Source organism: Chanos chanos, chromosome 2 (genome assembly GCF_902362185.1).
Source record: "Chanos chanos chromosome 2, fChaCha1.1, whole genome shotgun sequence".
Lineage (NCBI taxonomy): Eukaryota > Metazoa > Chordata > Actinopteri > Gonorynchiformes > Chanidae > Chanos > Chanos chanos.
The window spans coordinates 5,087,119-5,107,811 of record NC_044496.1 but is presented as its reverse complement, the minus strand read 5'-3'; the positions used below and the strand labels follow the sequence as shown (position 1 = coordinate 5,107,811).

Here is a 20,693-nt window from a genome sequence, read left to right as displayed (position 1 = left end):
CGGTCGTTAACTCTGTGGATATTCTATTCTAATTAGACAAAATACAGAGCATCCTCAGATACTCTTAGTGTGTTTCTTTTAATTATTATGGAAGAAATAGGCCTACTCTGACAGAATATTGTAAAACAGGGAGGATTTAAAGACTTGACAGTAAACTGTTTCAACACAGAAGCAGCACTTCAATGAGCTCTACACAATTTACATTCTCAGGACTGTATCTGTATGAGAAGCCCTGGAGTGTGTGCTCTGACAGAATCTTTGAATCTTCGTTTCATTGTGAAACATTTTCTGTCCACTTGTTATGAGACACAAATGCACAAATGCATGTGTGTGTATGTTTGTGCTTATGCTTTGTATGTAAATAAGGCATGGCAAATGTTATACACAAAGCTCACCACCTTATGCTGTGTACCTAAAACAGTCCTTAGAAAAACAATAAAATAGATCAAAAGGAATAAAGATCATTTTGAGTCATGATTTATACAGGGTTCATACACATTTTTACCAATAAATTTCCATGACTTTTCCATGACTTAGAGGCAAAATTTCATGACCGTACATTCTCTGAAATGTCTGCTTATACATGAAAAATAAGGACAAAAATCCATGTAAAAATTTACCACAGGATATTTTAACTAAAATTAACAACAAGCTATGCAGTTTGAAGCCAGACATGATTAAATCGCCATTTTCCTGGCATTGTGCGAATTTACCTTTCATTAAGTACAAGCTGCAACTCAGGTCGGAGTCTGACGTTACCCCACACAGAGAACAGAGAAAAGTGACGTGACTGATCTGCCCGAATATTGAAGTATTAAACCAATATAAATTTTTCTCTGTTTATCTTAACTGTACCATATTCTATGATTAGGATGGGTGCTCGGTTGCAGTTTTAAGGTTACTGCTACTGTAATACAAGAAATTTCGATGTCAAAGTGGCCTACTTTTATTATCATTTAAAATAATTTTGCCAGTAAACACATCTGCACTTTTTGAATTTCAGTACTGGAAGCCTCGTGTTGCTCTCCAACAAGGCGTCATAAGTTCGCGCATAAGCTAGGAATAATGTTCGTTTGTGATTCTCAGTCCTGGACCAAAAAAACAAAAAAACAAAAAAAAAAAACAAACCCGGGTTTGGAAGCATTTTGAGCTCCAGATAAAACTCATGTACCATAACTCAACAACAAAATCCGGGAAACCATCTGAAAAGCGTAAGTTTACTTCTGAATTCGCAAAATGGCTATTTTAGTAAATTAAGGTCTACAATAAATTTAGTTTAGCCTACTGCGCAGATAATCACTGTATTATTTGTGAATAAAGCTGCGTCCTAAGCCATGGAAGGAATGGCAACTGTCGACACTGCAAAGACAGCAAACTCTGGATCAAATGATGTAAATAATGTCTATTAGAGTGTCAAACTTAAAAAAAAATGTGACTTGCAGTTTCTCATATTCAGCATCTCTTTATTCATATTATTGAGTAGAAAGTAGAGTATTCTGAAACAACAGGCCAAAACGATGACGTCACGGCACATACATTCGAAGCTTCGCTCGCAAAAATGTTGGCCAAAATTCGGTATTCGATACATTCGGTATTTGAGGACTGCATTTCAAAGGACGGACATCTTTGAGAACTGAAGTGTATTTGAAGAACAATAACTTTTCCAAACCTACTTATTTTGAGGAAAACCTTATATATATGTTGCATATATGTAGATACATAGATACACACACACGCACAACACACAAGTGTGTGTGTGTTTCTGTGTATGTATTTTTTTTTCTTGCTTTCCTGAGCCAAAATACAACATGACAGACTCACTCTCCCATCCATGTAGCGTAACTTTCAGGCAGCTTGGGCACAAACAGGAAGGCCTTTCCTGAGTCCACGTCGATGGCTCCATAGCAGTCAGCCTCAATGACTCCAAAAGCCCAGTGGAAGAAGGACTCCTACAAAACAAGTCAAGCCCAGAGTCAAAATCTTTCCTACACTCTCTCTTCCTTTAACCTGTCTCAATGATTTTTCACGTTCTAACAGACTCCAGTGTCACTGTGTGCAAGTGAACACAGGAACTGAGCACAAATGTCACAGAGCCTCACTGGAGTAGCGTGACTGAAAATGGCCACAAATACAACACATGAAAAGATAATGTCAAAAGAAAATGACCTATATCAACGACAATACCGAAAAATCACCATTTTCCTTTTGACCTTAAAAGATCCAGGAGACACCAGACGGTTTTAAATTAAAATTCAACACAAGGTCAGTGGACAGTGCAGGTATTTTTCACATGTTAATCAATTGTCATTTTTTTTTTTTTTTTTGAACAAACAGTAACCACCATATAGAGCCTGAAAAACCTTTCGACAATAATTTACAAAAAAACCAGCTAACTAAAACAAAAGTTAGTGATCGTTCAGATGAAGTATGGAGTGCAGGAACGATCAGAGCAAGCTTACAGTTCTCCTTTTTCATTTGTTTGTTTTACTACTTTAGCACTGAAAGTCTGCGTTTAAAACCCCCACATTACCATTAAAACTGATAATCCCACTAAAAATCACCCACAAAACAATGCCATATTTGCTATTATAATCATATGAAGAAATAGTAAAAAGTCTGGAATTATCCATGGCTTTCATTAAAGAAAGGACAACAACATCCAAAACTTGAAACCCCGAAATAATGAAGAGAAAAGTTTGACAAAAGAAAACTCCAAAGAAAAAATAAATATATAAACAGAGTCAACCAGTGTGTCAAAATGACAACGTTATGCTTTTTCACAGAAGCCCAGTTTTCACTTAGTTTCACTCGACTTTAGACTTTGGTTTGACTAATGGCGGGTCACTCAGCTTTCCCGTCTCCCTACTCAGAATGACAGATGAAAGAGGAGCCTCTCCTTAGAGTCTCCTGGCAGAGGAAGAGGTGGAACAGAACTGGGCCAAAGCAGACTGAGATTAAAGTCCTACGGTCCAACAGTTACTTCATTCTTATCTGCAGCGTGTAACAATCAGCCACGTTAAGCTTTATCATAACCAGTTAATATTTCGTGAGAGAACGCACACCACAGCAGAAAACCAGTTACTGCAGAGCTCATGTTCCAGACTAAATGAAATCTCTTCATCTGAGCAGCAATCTCTTGTTTCTTTTCTTTTCTTTATATATTGTCCCTGTGGTCCTTGTGTATGGGTAAATGTGTAATTATGTAGACCACAAAAAAAGAAACAAAAAAAGACCCCCCTTCAAACAGGATAATGCAACCTAACATAAAACATGACAAGAGACTACTGACTTCACAAAAATCAACATCCAAAAACAGCACTCTTTGACATTACTGCCATAGAGTGAATGGAGATTCACGGGACATTCTTAGCTCCTGTTATACTCTAACTGATAGAGAGGTAACATATCATTTCTTATCCATAACCACTATTGACATAATCTGTAACTTCATTGGTTATATTTATAATCTAAAATGACAATTTCAATATTGCCAAAGCATCATAACATTAGACAAGGAATAAATAAACAGTATCAACGGGCATGCTGACTTCACTGCTGTAATGACAATACCTGTCTGAAAACCACATCCGTGTCTGTGCAGTATCTCTGCTTCTGCTCTCCACCTTGAAGAACAACCACACTTTTGGGCACAAGTTCACTTTTGGCTTTCAGTCCCTGGCAGAAGCGCCAGCGGTTCTCTGCAAACAGGGCAGCCGACACTCTCAGAGTATCATTTCCCAGCCAGTACACAGGTCTGCAGCCAAACAAACAAGAAAAGAAAACAGAAAAACTCAAATAAGTCAGACCACTAATAATAAGAAGAAGGAAACAGGGGGTTGAAAAAAGTATGTTTGAGCATGGACGTATATTTAACTCAGGGGAAATGAATTTTCTGATTAGAAAACACTACCTTGTAGATGCAAGTAATCTTTGATAAATAAATATCATTTATATGGCTTACAACATGTCTATGAATAGTTATATGTTTCGACCTAATATGAAATCTTCATGGGAATTTTAAATATGTAGTATTTGGGAAATAATTGCAATTGAGCAATACACCCTGTTACTTTTTTCTGTCTGAAATCAAAAATTAGAAACAGCTTAAACGTGAGTGATTCTCCGCATGTTAATCTCTACATGCTGATACATCAAACCTCACTGCTCACGTCTCGTTTTTTGTCTGTTTACGACTGATATAAAAAGTCATAAAAAGTCTGGTTTATCGTGGTTTCACAGGGAGAGTATCGGTAGTGAACGCCGAGATTGAACTATTTCTAACACACAAGAGCAACAAGAAGGTTTCGAAGAAAAACATTATTAAAATATAATAAAGTTCGCTATCTAGTGTCAATTACCTGATGATAATAAAGTGATAAGTGTCGCAACGAGCTGTGTTATCAAATCACCATGTCGGTGGTCAAAGGTAGAGGTCGTGCATCTCTTAACACAGGGAGTTCAACGCTAAAATGTTAAAAGTAGACTTTGACTTTCCAACTAGGCTGTCGTAACAGGAACAGACTTTACAACGTTCTTCACAGTTTCTCTCTAAATAGCTACCGTATACCCAGATGAGAACAAATGAGCATGTCAAAAATCTTTCCTTTTTTCCTCTTGGCTTAAGTTCAACATTTGCAGCCCAACTTTGCAAGGCAACACAACTAAGCAATCGTTTTCACCGAGTCTGGACAGAAACTTAACATGCGCAGTCACGTGGAACAAACTCTTACAGGAATACAAGCGCATGTAAAACGGTAAAGCTGAAAACAGTTCATTTAATCACAAATGAGAAAAGAGTTGACCGAGAAGTGCACAGTACTCACTCTCGCGATGAAGCCATCCTTCTCTGCTTAATATGAAGGTCATGTGACTGTCAGCTGATCGTCCCGGCTGCCCGATCCGTTGTGCACAAGCGTGCGTTTGCGCAAAAGTTAACTACCCTATTCCTATTACCGAGGGCAGCCTTCTTGAATTTTGAAGTCGGGGTTGGTAAGGTTCCTCCGACTTTCCGGGGGGCTTCAGGGGCCGTTCCCGCCGAAATTCCGACTTCCGAGTTCAGATGGAACGCACCATTGATACAGGGCATAAAACATTTTTTTTTAACCGAACACAAATACATATACAGAACATGGACAGGGGGCACAAGAACAATGGTGAATAGAAACATACTTTTATAAGAAAAGGAAAATACACATATAAATAAATAACTCAGGAGCAAAGGAGCATAGCAGATTTAATTGACAATCTATATCAAAAGATTCAAATAGATGCAATAATCTAACTGCCTTAGTATTTTTAGAAAACTTAATACTGTCTAAATACTTTGAAATGTCAATTTTGGAAACGGGGGGCATAAAACAATATGTTCCGCCGCAGCAATACTTCCTGCTGCTGGTTACACACTACTACAGTACTCTAGTACAAGTTACTACAATTACTAAAATTAAAATTTAAATGACTATATTATGACGATGAAAGAATATCGTGTGTCAATAAAATAATCAAAAGAAATTTAAAAAAAGAATGTAAGTGTGCAGAAAAAGTGCATAGAGCAAATACTTTATTTTCCAACTGGTATCTACATACATACCTCTTATGTTGTGATCGTGTAGTGGGGTTAAATTTATATCTAAACAAGTCAAATATTAATTACAAGGTGAAACAAATACAATATGCAGCATACAAATTACAACTACGTCCATTTTCAATAACATTCATGCGAAACAATTCTCATTCAAGGGTAAACAATACACTATAGTGGTCATAAAAAGATATTTACATTTAAACATTTAAAGACACGAGAATGCCGTCACACTGACTAGCCATTTTGATCGTGAACTTGCTAGCCATGCCAACGATTAAAAGTTAAAACATACATGAAACATACAGTAATGAACAATATCGCTTGCCTGCATAAAGCATCAGTAAAGGCAAGTACTTGAGAAAGGGCATAAAACAATCTGGTCTGCCTAAATGAAATATATTTACATCATATTAAAATTTTAATCAAGGTCAAGGTGTTTCAAGGTCAATTGGCAAGATGAAAGTAATTAAAAGTTAGTTCATTTTAAATGGTCGCCAAAACACGATCCATAGAGTAGTTTATACATATTATTTATACAAAATTATATACAGAACATGCCACAAGATAATAATATAATTTTAATAACTTTTATAGCATACCCGCTATTTGCCCTACCTGAGCAGTAGTAGAGATGAGTGAGAAATAACAGTGAGGAGACTGAAAAGAGAGCATGAGCAGCAGTAGAGAGGAGGGGAAGAAGAATCCACAGTTTTATTACAGAGTATCAAAAGCTGTCAATTAAGAAATCCTCCAACTAGGGAGTACTGAAAGAGTGGGATTGCACCTTACCCAAAACTGAAAGTAGACTGTAGAGATGCCTGTTACACCTCACAAATTCTGCTATAACTTTATGTCTGATACTTCTTCCTAACTGAGTATCTGTCTTGTGTTCTGTCAAACTGATTAAAAATACTGGGTGATACTAGGTGTTCAAGCTGAAAACATGCTTTTAACTAGGAGGTTTGATAGCTCTGCCATGTCTGGTTTGAGTTACTAGGCTCTCAAAACACTGGGGTTGAGTGCATACTACAGGCTCATCTGCGACAATGTCTTCAGGGGAGGGCACTACTGGATAGAGCTCAGCATCGTGTGAGTCAAAGCCATTACTTGGAGGGAGAACATCAGTGTCTTGATTCCTCTCTTCACCTCCAACGCCACTAGCTGAGTCAACTGCTTCCAACACACAATCTGATACATCAGTTAAGTCCACTTTCACTTGTCTGAGTTCACTTCTTTGATCTTGTAGACACTGATAACAGGATTCACAGCCACAGCTTCATATGGGGAAGACTCCCAGTTGTCAGCCACTTTCCTTTTAACTCTTTCACCTACGTTTGCCACGAGCACTCTGTCACTGATGGCAAACAGGGGAGCCCTTGACTTTCCTACTGTACAGCCTGGCATGTCGGGTCTGTTCTTTCTGACTATGTTTCTGTGCAACCTGTACCTCTTCACGCAGGTCTTTCTTTAGGTGAGACACAAACTCTTTGTGATCCACCACCACATCATCCGAGAGGACATGTTGAAACAGAATGTCGACTATAAGATGAGGGACTATACCAAACATAGAGAGGTGCAAAGCCTGTTGTCTCATTTTCTGTGCAACTGTAACAGAAGGTAGGTTTCTGCAGCATCTGAGGCCATTTTGCTTTGGATTTAGGAGGCAAAGTTCTGAGCATGGTTCCAAGAGTCCAATTGAATCTTTCAGCAATGCCATTACCCATGGGATGGGATGGTTTTGTGTGTGACTTCTCAACACCTGACATGGTCAACAGTTCCTTGATCAATTTACTTTCAAAATTTGCCCCTTGGTCAGGCTGAATTCTTTTGGGAAAGCCATAGATGAGAAAGAAGTCATTCCACAGTCTTCCAACTACTTGCTTGGCAGGTTGATTCTTAGATGGGAACACATGGGCCATCTTAGTGAGGCGATCAGTCACGACCAGCACATCCATGGACTTCCCATCCCTGACTTCTGCAGACCAACTCCATCGGTTCTGATATGCAGATATTCTCCAATGGGGTGTCTTCCCAACAACACAGCGATGACAGATCTTTACATGATCGTTAATGTCTCTTCTCATACCAACCCAAAAGAATCTTTTCCTTGCTAGTGACAGCATTCGGCTCCGCCCTTGGTGAGCAACCTCATCACGTATCCCATTGAGGACTTACGCTTTAAGAGAGTTAGGCACCACGAAAAGAAAAAGTCATCTATCCATCTTGGGGTCTCTCCTCACCTTGCACAGCACACCATCGTGGATGACCAACTTGTTCCAGGATTTCAGAAGCTGATGTACACTGGAGGACTCATCTGCTCTTTCACTCTTGGATGGCTTCTGAAGTCTCTCAATGTAATATAGGACTCAGCTGATGGTGCCATCCTGTTCTTGCTGGTTTACAAGACTGTTGTGGGGAATAGGTGAGTCAACATGCTGCAGTTGAGTAATAGCTGGACTTGATCCCATGACTTCACTCAGGCCACCAGTTGAGTGTGCATCCAACACAGCTGAAATCTCCTAAACTCCGACTGAACCAGTAAATAGGGCATCGTCGCTTGGTGTGTTGTGTGGACCTTTGGAAAATCTCAGCACCATCTGATTATTGTTGGTGTACCTGAAGGAATTTTGAACAGTGTCGTCAACAATACCACTGACATTCTTCAAGAGAGACATGTATGGCTCTGTGACAAGGCACTGGCTTATGCAAGACTGGACAAATGGCTCTCTGCTCAAAGCATCAGCAACAACATTTCTGGGGCCAGGAACATGATTTAGATCAAAGCTGTGGGATGCAAGTTTAGCCACCCACCGCAGCTCAGAAGTGTTAAGTCTGGGTTTCGTGACAGCCTTTTAGCCAATGGCTGAATTTTTCACAGACAGCCCACTTCAATGCAAAAAATTCCAATCTGCGAGCTGGGTAGTTCATCTGCGAACGAGAAAGTGTTCTGCTGGCAAAAGCTACCGGTCTTGCTATCTCCTCTCCTGGAGGGACCTGAGAGGGAACCGCCTCAAGTCCATAGTTGAGAAAAAGGCGCCACCTAGAGCAGCTAACACATCAGGGGCCAGTTGCATAAACACTGCCATTAACTTAAGACCGTGACTAACAGTCAGTCAAACTAACTAAAGACCAGTAACACTGTTGCATAAAACAAACTCATAGCTGTCTTTGGTAAGACAGACTAATTCGCATTGCATTGCAGGAAAAGTAAGACACGGATCAAGTTTGAACTAAAAGGGTCTGCTTAATACCAAATTGTAAATTGTAAAATGGCCGACAGCAGGCGCTCGGCAGTTTTCTTTGGCAGAAAATATCTGCATTTTAATGAACAAATTCAGCAATTACAATGCAAATAATAAAAAAAACACAAGGTGTGGGACACAATAACTAAACAAGATAACGGTTTTAATCTGTCGGTGGCCTGAACCGTTAAAGACGTAGCCAAAAGAAACGATTTGAAAACATGGTGCAAGAGGCAAAGAAGGAGATATATACATGTAAATATCCAGCCACAAGAGGAGGTCCAAGTTCATAATTGAAGACAGGAACAGAATTGTTTATTCAGATATACAGTGATGAATCTCCAATGTTTTGGGCAATCCCTAGAGAGAGCGGAGTTGCCTACAGGCCATTGCCCTGGCAATGGTAAATACAATGCCTCAGATGGTAAAAGTTAGCCTGGGGGTAGGGAGTCTAACTTTTTGGTCTTAAATTAGACTGGTCTAAATTTTATGCAACTGACTGAAGAAGCTAAGACCAGTCTTAAAGGAAAATTTTAGATGACTAACTTCTAAAACTAGTCTAAAACAGTTTTATGCAACCGGCCCCAGATTAGTGGGGCAATGGGTAGGCATCTCTGACTGTCCGTGCAGTCAGCCTCCTGAAGTCAGTACAAATCCTTTAGTTACCGTTCTTTTACCAAACTAATATGAGGGGAGATGCATAATGCATCTTATTCAAAACAGTGCTTAGTTTAGCATACTGGCTTGGTGGTATGCACCTGTAAGGCAACCGAAAAGGTCTGTCATCCATAAGATGAATGCATAGGACAAAGCCTATGGCTTCTTCACAGTCCATTTTGTCTCTGGAAAAGACTGACTCATATCTTTTGGTGATGTGTAGCAGCTTGTCTTTCCAGTGCGTTGACACCTCACAAGACGATGTCGATGTCATGAAGATTCAGACTGCACAGGACACGTTTAATCTTTTCACTGGATCTGGGTGTTGAAGAGAGGCTAGTATTCTCAGTACACTGCACATTGGACTCGATCTGCTCAGGCTGCAGCAGATCTTCCACAGCAAGACAAGGTGACATGTCAGCTATCTTGGTGTTCCTTTTCAACATAACTCTGTGGTTGGTAGGACTGATGACTTTCAGTGGAGCAGAACCATCTCCCCAAAGAGGTGCGATTACTCTGCCAACCATTATCTGCTTTGGCCTTGCCCTAGATTTTGCTGGCTCATCAATGACTGTACTACCTACACAAAGGAATAAACGCACAGGTAACTTACCTCAAAACAGCTGCCCTATTTGTGGCTGTAATGTCACCCTTCTCTGGAGCTTTACAGTGCCTACTTTCCCTGGCACAGACTTGCCTCTCCACCTCTCAGTGTTGGAGAAAAGGGACAAAAACTCACAGCAATCATCATGATTATGGCTGGGTGTGGACATGAGTCTCCAGTAACCACTTGTTCCTCTCAGCTGTGTCAAGAGCATCTTGATGGCAGTGGTGCCCAGGATCATCTCCTCAGTCTGCTTTGCAATATCTGGAATGTATTTGGACTTTATGAGGACTTTAAAAGTGGGTCCATTCTCAATTGAGACTGATGTGTAAAACAAACTACCAAATTTTGGAACTATCTGTATGCTGTGGAAAATTATTGTTTTATCCGAAGAAATGTCACTACTGTACAGTTGACTTAAAGATTCATAATCTGAAAAGGATTCAAAGCTAGGAGTGGGAGGCTCACTCTCAAGATCTACGTGGTCCTCCATTACACGCAGATCAAACAGTTTGATGGCTAACTGGTGGGTGCTGCACTCCTACCTCTATGTGGACATCTGTTCCTCAGGTGATCAGGTGAAAAACATTGGAAGCACAACCTGTTATCATTAAGCAAGGTGTGTTATTAAGGCCTTGAATCTAAGGCAGGCTACTCTTCTGCCTATCCACTCTTCTGGACTGGATGTTATTAATGAGAGCTTTCTCCAGCATATCAATCACCCTCTCAAGAGTGGAGTGATCAGTGGGATTGGACTGTGGTGGAGACTGGGTGTTACACCGAGGGGTTGGGCTAGAGTAACCTCAATCCTGTCCTTCTCCTGGACAGCCTTCACTCTTCCCCTCCCCGGCGCTTTGTTAAATTTCTCTGAGTGGTACTCATTCAAGACTTCTTGCACTTCACAAGCTGACCACTTGTCAATGGTTTTAGAACGAAACGTGAGAGCCAGATTTGAATTTGGGCAGTTCCTAATGAACCTTAATAGACAGTCTTGCGGCTTACCCTGTTCTTTGAGACACTCTGCAGCAACATCAGCAGCATGGTTTAGGCGCAGCCAGTAATCATAGGGCTCTTTCTATGGGAGAGTTGTGTAAAAGTCTTGTAGAGGGAGAGGTGAAAACTGCTGACAACTGCAATGCTCCCACAAAGGACTGTATATTGAGTCTGGATTCCTCCTAATATTAACAACACTAGATCTCATCTCCACTTTGACAACATCCTTGACCTTGCCCCTTAAGTGGATGAGAATCTCCTCACCTTGTTCCTCAGTGATCAGCCCTCCCTTCCTTATGAAGGTTCGCACGAGCTCAATCCACTTCTCAAGTGTAACATAATCTGATGTGTCACCACTGAAAGTGGGAGGATTGCTCACTTTCTTCTGACTCACTTCTTAAAGCTGAGATGAACCCGACATAGAGTCCTGATCAGGTGTATGTCCATCACTGTGTTTCCTTGGAGCGGCTACAGCTGCTGCTGGGTTAGGCTTACTCAAATGTGGGAGAATGCTGTCTGCAAGCTGCTGACCTATGTGTTGCTCAATGTTACCCATCTGACCTAAAATGTCATGAGCATTGTATGCAGTGGATGTGCAGGGAGACCGGTGTATAGAGGGGCTATCATGGTGTGTGTGTGCACTATGTGGTGAGTGGCTACCAAGAGGAGGTGATGCATTCACTTCTAACCCTACACTGTTGTCTACAGTAGAATTAATATCTGAGAAAGGGATCGGCGCCCCCAGTAAACCTCTACCCAGACCAATACCGACTGGAATATCTAGTGTACTCTGAGCTTTCCATTTCAATCAAGTGGAAAAAAGAAATGAGGAAATAAAGAGATAGATAAGAAGAGAAACACTTACGTATGCTATATACCACAATTACTATAAGAAAATCTATTATGATATCAATACTCATCTACATGCTGCAGGTATGGAGGACGAAGGCAGGTCCACCGGTGTGAAGAGGTGTTGGTCTGCGACCAACTTGAAAGAAAGCACAGGACCACGGCACCACTGTAACCTGCGCTGTTCTGACCTCATTGTCCCACACCCAATTTACCTTCGGTCAACACACATGACTCAGACGGAAGATGGTATCATTTATTCAGCTGCATAAAGGGTCAGGAAAGACACGTGCTTGAGAAATGGCATAAAACAATCTGGTCCGCCGCACCAATACTCTTACTTCCTGCTGCCGGTTACACACTACTACAGTACTCTATTACAAGTTACTACAATCACAGTTACTAAAATTACAATTAAAAAAACTGTGTTGTTACAATTAAAATTACTATATTGTTACAATTGCTATAAAAGTACAACCGGTATAAAAGAATGTGTCAATAAAATAATCAAAAGAAATTTCAAAAAGAGTACTACATCATAAAAAAAATAATGTAAATGTGCAGAAAAAGATAAGTGCATAGAGCAAATACTTAAATTTCCAATCAGTATCTAAATACATACCTCTTATGTCGTGATGGTACAGTGGGGCTAAATGTATATCTAAACAAGTCAAATATTACAAGGTGATACAAATACAACATACAGCATACAAATTTCAACTACGTCCATTTTCAATAACATTCACGCAAAGCAATTCTCATTCAAAGGTAAACACTACACTCTAATGGTCATACAAAGGTACTACATTTAAAGACACTAGAATACCGTTATACTGGCTAGTCATTTTGATCGTGAACTTGCTAGCCATGCCAGCAATTAAAAGTTAAACCATACGTGAAACATACAATAATGAACAATATTACTTGCCTGCATAAAGCGTCAGTAAAGACAAGTGCTTGAGAAAGGGCATAAAACAATCTGGTCCACCTAAATGAAATACATTTACATCATATTAAAATTTTAATCAAGGTCAAGGTGTTTCAAGGTCAACTGACAAGACGAAAGTAATTAAAAGTTAAAGTTAATTTTAAATGGTCGCCAAATAGCGACTTGTAGTGTAGTTTATACATATTATTTAAACAAAATTATAAACAGAGCATGCCATAAAATAATAATATGATTTTAATGACTTTTATAGCATACCCGCTATTTGCCCTACCTAGTGCAGCAATAGTCCTAGTGCTGCGGGTTACCCACAATGCATCTGCCACAGCATAGATAGAATACAAAATAAAAGTCGCTGAACCAATTTATGCTGGATTTCACATTCAATATACGAACTGATTAACCCCTTTACATTCGAGGTTGCATTTCCTCAAGCGCTATCCGAATTTTCTTTACCAGTTATGTTGTACGTGAATGCCCTTTTAGTGTAATCTCATTAAAATAATTGCTTTATTCATGTGGAACAATGCTGGCTATACAAGTCCAGAGGTCCCTTTTATGATGATGATGATGATGATGATGATTGTTGTTGTTGTCGTTGTTACACTTTGAACAGTATAACACCCAGCAGAACAACAACATAAAATAGAGTCCATCCAAACACCACAGAACAGCCCCAACGAATTAACAACATCTTGTACCACCAAAGACAAATCTATGACAAGTCTTCAGAGAGAAGAATAGCTCAGTATGGATAAGGTCTGAAGACATGTGGGAGGAAGAGAGAGAGTGAGAGAGTGAGAGAGAGCGTTTATCACCAAGGAGTGTTTGGATGGTAGTGGCATCACAGAATTTAAAGCTGTGACAGGTGCTAGGTGGCAGCACCCAGTGTGTACAGAAATGAACCCAGGGCAGACCACAGCCTTTAGGAGGCTTCAGTTTTGGTGGCTGATGATAGATGTACGTGTGTGTGTGTATTTGTGTGTGTGTGTGATGAATTGTTCTCCCTTTTGTAACTAATTGATGTCTGTCACTCATGTGAAGCTTTAGTAAGGTTTGTTTGTTTGTTTGTTTGTTTTTGTCCTGATTCTGCCTCCATACCTGTATGATTTAAGGCAGGCCTATGTCAGGCATACTGTTCAGCGAATCCCAGCTGTCATTGTTAAGCATAACAAGTTTCATCCTGAATTGTACTGTAAGTCTCATTTCTGGAAACTTGGCCTGTTAGTATAGATTTTGAACCATTTACCACTGTGTTAGTAAAAACAAGACAGACAAATGAACAAACAAACTCAGAGAAACAAGTAAAGAAAAACAACAACAAAAAAATCATGATTGAGGGCCTTTATTGGCATTGTATTTATGACTGAAACCTTAGTATTTTGACTATAAGTTCACTCTAAATGGGTTTCTCTGATTAAGCGTGTCTTGAGCTTGACTGCTAAGGATATGCTGTGCCATTGTGAAAAAATGACACACAGTAATTTCTAGGTTGTTGTGGATTATATGGTTCATTAGGTAATAAGGTTTGCTGCTCAATGTCCCTCATCTTTTGCTATCATTCAAAACTATGAATACATCCCGCAAAGATATTTGCTGCTACAACTATGTAAAGGCAACAAATGTCTGGGGGCATAAACTGCAGAGACGTGCATACTGGCTCACCGTGTTTTTTTGCAGCACACTGAGGATGTGAATACTCTGTATATACTCTTTTCTGTATGTGGATACAGAAAAAGGGGGGAAAAAAACATCTAGAAGGATTTCATCTATTTTTATTGGTCTATTACGAAACTGGTCGGAGAAGAGAAGTTCATTTACCAATAACCTCACTCAATCAATTACCTGACATTGACAATGGTATTTACTTGGTGAATTACATTAATTTAATTTTGAGTGGAGTTAATTAACCTTCATTAAGCCAGTTCAGTAAGGCCGTTCTGTTACATTATTAGCTTTTTTTTTTATTCAAACAGTGATGTATATAAACGTAATTAGAAAGTGTTTAATAAATGTTAAATGATCATTAATCATATGATGATTGTTACCTTATGTTCATAGCATTATGTATGAGTGAACTTTATGTTTGATACAAGATAAACCAACTGATGTTGCTAGCAGCATTAGACCTATAATTTCTGGAATGGTCTTGCACTGTGGAAGTCACGAGCTTCCCGAACTATTCACAATACAGTCGGCCCTCCTTATCCGCAGGTTCATCACCTGCGGATTTAACCAACCGTAGATCAAAAATATTAAAAAGAAAAAAAGAAAAAAAATCCAGAAAGTTCCAAAAAGCAAAACTTGAATTTGCCGCATTCCGAGCACAACGCCAAATCCGCAGGAATGAGGTGATGTGCAGGCATACCCTGCCGTAGCCTCTCGCAACTTTACAGATCCTCAGTCTCTCACCAGCACTGAGAGGAGCAAGAGGAAGGAGTTTAACGCTAGTAAGGGATGGCTGGCTTTCTATGTAAAGTGCTACAGGCTCAAGAACTTAAAGATCATGGGAGAATCTGCATTGGCTGACAGTGTTCCCAGAACAGCTCAAGAGACTCACAGAAGAGAAAGGCTACCTTCCAGAGCAAGTCTTAAATTGTGATGAAACAGGCTTGTTCTGGAAGAAGAACAGTCGCTGTTCGCTGTAAAGCTGCTTTGAGACAATTTGATTGTAAAAAAGCACTATGCCAATAAAATTGAATTGAACTGAAGATGCTCAATTGTACCTACATCCATAAGAGTGCCAAGCAGGCCCCGGGGTTCAAGGCCTGGAAAGATCACTTTACTTTGGTGCTGTGTGGCAATGCAGCACATCACATGATAAAGCCAGGCCTGCCTGTGTTCTGGCAACACAACAAGAAGGCTTGGATGACGGCCATCTTGTTCTAGGAATGGTTCCGCCAGTGCTTCATCCCTGAAGTGAAGAAATACCTAGAAGAAAACGGGTTGCCATTCAAGGTCCTCCTCATAACTGACAATGCTCCTGTCCATCCCCAACCTCTCCGTTTTGCTGACGAGAATGTGGAAGTGATGTTTCTGCCTCCCAACGTTATGTCACTGCTGCAGCCACTTGATCAAGGCATCATCAAGTGCATTAAGGCGACTTACACCCACCTCACCTTCGGGAGGATTCGTGTTTCCCTTGATGCTAACCCTGACTGCAGCATCATGGATTTATGGGAGAGCTTCACAATTGCAGATGCAATTATATTTATTGCAGAGGCTGTAGATGCCTTAAAGCCCGAGACAGACAACGCATGTTGGAAGCCATTATGGAGTGAGGTAGTCAATGATTTCAGGGGCTTCCCCACTATTGATGCAGAAATCAGGAATATCTGGAATGCTGCAATGGAAGTTGATGGGGAAGGCTCCTCTGATATGATCGAGGACAACGGTGAGGAACACACAGAGGCGCATAGTGAAACCCTTACCAACGAGGAACTCAAAGATCTGCTGAAAATCCTCTGCAGAAGATGATAATGACAATGATGATGATGACGATGATCATGACAACGGTGATGATTATGATGATGATGCAGAAGATTTAGAGGAGGCAGAGCCATCAGTTTGGACACTTGAAAAATTTGCAGCAGTTTTTCAACACGCGCAAGTGTGAAAGGATATGATCCTTGAGTACGATCTTTCAATGGAGTGAAGCCTCCGTGTCACCTGAGGGATAACAACACGCCAACAACCCTAACCCTAACCTTAACCTTAACCGTAACCGTAACCCTAACCCTAACCTTAGATTCGTTTGATGATGCAAAGAAAAAGAGGAAACGGCTCCAGACAACGTTTCCAACTAAAGCATCTCCAATTGTGAAGCCTCAGCCTTCAATGCTTGAAGATCCTTGGCCGTCAACCTCCACAGATCCTGTCATTAGTATTATTGAGCCTACTCCAAGCGTCAACGTCTGCAGTCGGAACCTGGTTCTTTTGACGTAGATGATCCATCTGGTGTCCTATCAGAAAGTTCAAGTTAGCCTGATGTCTCACCGCTTACCCACAGTGCCACACATTTCATCGCCTCACGACATCGGCACTGTAGGTACCACACAGCAATCATCATCATCATCATCATCATCATCATCCTTATGTGAGGGTTATCCAGGGAGAAGAACCAGGGTTTTGTTAACACAGTGTGTGTGTGTGTGTGTGTGTGTGTGTGAGAGAGAGAGAGAAAGTCTATGTCTATGTATTTCTCTTTCGGGCCATTAAACGAAACCAACTGTGTTGAAGTGTTGAAAGAAAGAACATGTTGCTGACGTGTACTATATAGTTAGGCCTACAATGGTTGCATCTGTGCTGAACATGTACAGACTCTTTTCCTTATCGTTATTCCCTAAACAATACAGTATAACATCTATTTACTTTGCAATGTATATATTGCGTACTTTGCAATGTATATATTGTTGACTTTGTAATGTATATGTTGCTTACTTTGTAGTGTATATACTGCTTGCTTTGTAATGTATATATTGCTTACTTTGTAATGTATATATTGCTGACTTTATAATGTATATATTGTTGACTTTGTAATGTATATATTGCTTACTTTGTAATGTATATGTTGCTCACTGCTCTTGAAGTGGTAAAAGTGCAATTGTTGTGAATAGATTATTATAAGATTTGTTTGTATCACAGGCCAGTTCTCTCTTTTTCTTTTTTTATTTAGAGTGATTAGATCTTCTGAGGAGATGACGAGATTCTGACACTAGAAAGAAAAGAAAAGAAAAGAAAAGAAAAGAAAAGAAAAGAAAAGAAAAGAAAAGAAAAGAAAAGAAAAGAAAAACAACAACAACAACAAAAACAGCTGTATGCAGAGAAAGAAACCTTCAGTTGAGTATCCACTGAACTCACCAGTTGAACATTGAACTGTGCTGTGTGGTATGACTGTGTGGTCCACACACAGGACAGGCACACACATACTCAGATACACACACTCACACTCATGTTTGGAAGAGAGCACACAATACATCTAACACCTTATGTTTCAAACATATGGATCCATCCAAAGTCAAACCAAGTTCAGTCCTGTATTCCCCTCAAGAGACAGGTGACAAATACAGACTTAAATCACATCCTCATTTGGTGATGTTCTGCTTTAATGGTGAACGCAGTTATTAGCTGAATAACATAAAGGAGTCTAGTATCAAAGTGAACACATGAATAGCTTGGATTTTGTCCAGAGCCCAGAGTATCAGGATATTTATTGTGGGGCCAGTTCTATTGAACTGTGGATGCTGATATTGGTTTGGTGTTCACAGCCTGACTTACTTATGTGGGGGATTAGTCAAGTAATTAACACATAACCAAAGAAGACTATGCATGTAGGTGGTCTCACCTTGCTGATAATTGAAACTAAATGACTTAATGTTCCCTTATAATGATCTCAATAAATTTGATTCATGTACGCTGATGTGGGCCATTCAAAACAAAACAAAAGGAGAAACCCATGAGCTGCTCTTTATAAAAGGTTTTTGTTGAATGAACATTGTTCTGTACACAGCAGTTATGCCAAACAGGCACATGTAACTGCTATGGTTTCATTAGTGACACAGCATGACTATAGCACATTCTTTTCTATGTACCAGAACTTAGATCAGACTGCATCCCATAATGGCATTACAGTATTGAAAGATTAAGGAAAAAGTTTACAAGAAACATTTCTCTCGCTCTTTATTCCTTTGGAATAATTTGTTGCCACTGTTTGGTGGTCAAACCCTTAAACAACCTTCATGGTCACCAAGAGGAGTATCCACTGGGAGATATTTTCCATGTAATTCCCCTTTTGATATATTCACCGTTACTTTACTGTGGACATTATGGTCATGATGCACATGATCATACTGGCCAATCTCAGTCTGTGCTGAGAATTGGGCACAGTTATGAAAGGCTACATAAATGTAAATGTGAGAAAGTAACATGTTTATAGGCACTATTTCAAAAACATTTTTACATACTACAAAAAATGTAGTTTTATTGTGCAACATGCATTTCCTTAATTTAAAAGGTACAAAGTGTCAGAAAAATATACTGGAAATGAATAAATGAACTCAGAAATTCATATATGAAGAAGAAATTATAGAATCGTTTATAAATAAGGTACACAAATTCTTTCAGGCTTCTTTACATTTTCACACTTTAAAGTGTCTGGACAGTATGACTTCATTAGACTTATCTAAAATTATGTGGCATCTTAACTAGAATTATAAATGGAATTGTAATAGTTTACCTTCATAATACACACACTTCATAGTGTACAGTTGTCTTTCTAAACGAAAATGCCTAAAGCAGAGAACTTTCCCACAGTGAAAGAGGTATTATGTAAAATTTCTTATGATCTTGGAGATGAGATGCATGTTAGGGTTAGGGTTAGGGTCAGAATGTATCGCTGCAGACAACAGGGCTGAAGGACTTGGAAGAGTCACGACCCTCAGGCATGAAGGCTTCAATCTCCTCCACAGTGCGGGGAACGCAGGTCAGCAGTTCGATACCGTCTGCTGTCACCACAATGTTTTCTTCAACACGTACCTGGACAGAGGAAGGAGCAGAAAAAGGAAAAATGCCTCGATTACAGTCATCACAAACACGATTTCGGTGATAAAGAAATAAGTCCAGTCTTTCCCCGATTTACGAGTGTAATGCAATCCTGAATTTTCCATTGGCTGGGAAAGAGCAGGTGATGTAAGAGGTGTAGCAGTAATATTTTCCACCCATGTCAAAAAGACTGTGGAAAAAGAAAAGAAAAAAACCCAAAATGTAGAGAAATATGTAGAGAAAAAGGAGTAGCTCCCAGCCAGGATTCTGTATGTCCAGAACTGCTTTTGAATTTCCATCAGCACAAAAAGATGGTGACACACTAAAGGCTTAGACTACACTGAAACCATGCTCTGAGTGCCTGTGTTACCAAGTACAGAAAAACACACTGAAGCAACAAGCATTTTTGATAGATGCAGCCAGTATTCAGAAAGAAAATGTACTTGACATAATACACAATGGTCCTGAACTTTTTTAACTGAGAGTATTAAATTTGCACTAGGTTTGCATTAGAATAAAACTATAATCAGCTAAACCTGTTCAGTCAAATATTCTTCAGGAAAAGCACTGCAAATCTAATCAGGTGTAGTCATGGTAGTCATGGAGACAGCCAGAGCTCATGAATGGCCATACACTGTATAATGCATTTCTAATGAGATTATCTACAATCAAATCAAAATATTATGGTATAAATGTGCACCTCTGCTGTATGGCCAGCAGGGGGAGACACATCACTGATAAAGTTTTTGACCAAACAGGAGTGAGTCAATAGTTCTACCACAGACGATGCAAGTGGCAACTACATCCATGAGAGTTATTTTTGATCTATCATATATCTGTCACAGCCTTTGAAATGAATACAATTGGTTTTCTGCTTGCCCACATGCTGTGGTTATATGTGTGCACACAGTATGTGCGCATATTCTGACACAGTGATGAAGAAAGGCTTAAAAAGTGCATTAAGTCAGACTTCAGCTCTTGACAATGGACTTTACTACTACACAAAACAAGGAAGGGAAAACCCACTACAGAGCAGTCTTTGAAAAGAAGACTTTAAGGGGAAAAAAATCATTTCTTACCCCATGTCTCCATCTTCAATTGTCTTGTCATTAGGAGCTCCAGGGTGGCCATAATAAATGACAGAGCAGTTGTGTCCACTGTGAGGATGTGATTAATACCTGTGTTACTTTCCAAAATTAGCCTATGTTCACAGAGAATGAACTTAACTGTGTCTCTACAGACCAGTCAAAATTACACCACTATAGGCACATGTGTGTC

The 20,693-nt window shown here is 39.7% G+C and overlaps 2 protein-coding genes across 2 annotated transcripts in view; both read right to left on the bottom strand.

The window, feature by feature from the left end:
- The window catches only part of LOC115830077 (xaa-Pro dipeptidase), a 39,081-nt gene extending 31,114 nt beyond the window's left edge, over positions 1-7,967 (bottom strand). The window contains exons 1-3 of the mRNA XM_030794115.1: positions 7,951-7,967; positions 3,571-3,754; positions 1,822-1,949 (exon numbers count right to left, since the gene is read on the bottom strand). Of these exons, the coding sequence (XP_030649975.1) occupies positions 1,822-1,949; positions 3,571-3,754; positions 7,951-7,967 (329 nt within the window). The remainder of the gene's footprint in view (positions 1-1,821; positions 1,950-3,570; positions 3,755-7,950) is intronic.
- Positions 7,968-19,256: 11,289 nt separating this feature from the next.
- LOC115830063 (xaa-Pro dipeptidase-like) overlaps positions 19,257-20,693 on the bottom strand; it is a 48,589-nt gene continuing 47,152 nt past the window's right edge. The window contains exons 10-12 of the mRNA XM_030794112.1: positions 20,495-20,572; positions 19,524-19,605; positions 19,257-19,409 (exon numbers count right to left, since the gene is read on the bottom strand). Of these exons, the coding sequence (XP_030649972.1) occupies positions 19,257-19,409; positions 19,524-19,605; positions 20,495-20,572 (313 nt within the window). The remainder of the gene's footprint in view (positions 19,410-19,523; positions 19,606-20,494; positions 20,573-20,693) is intronic.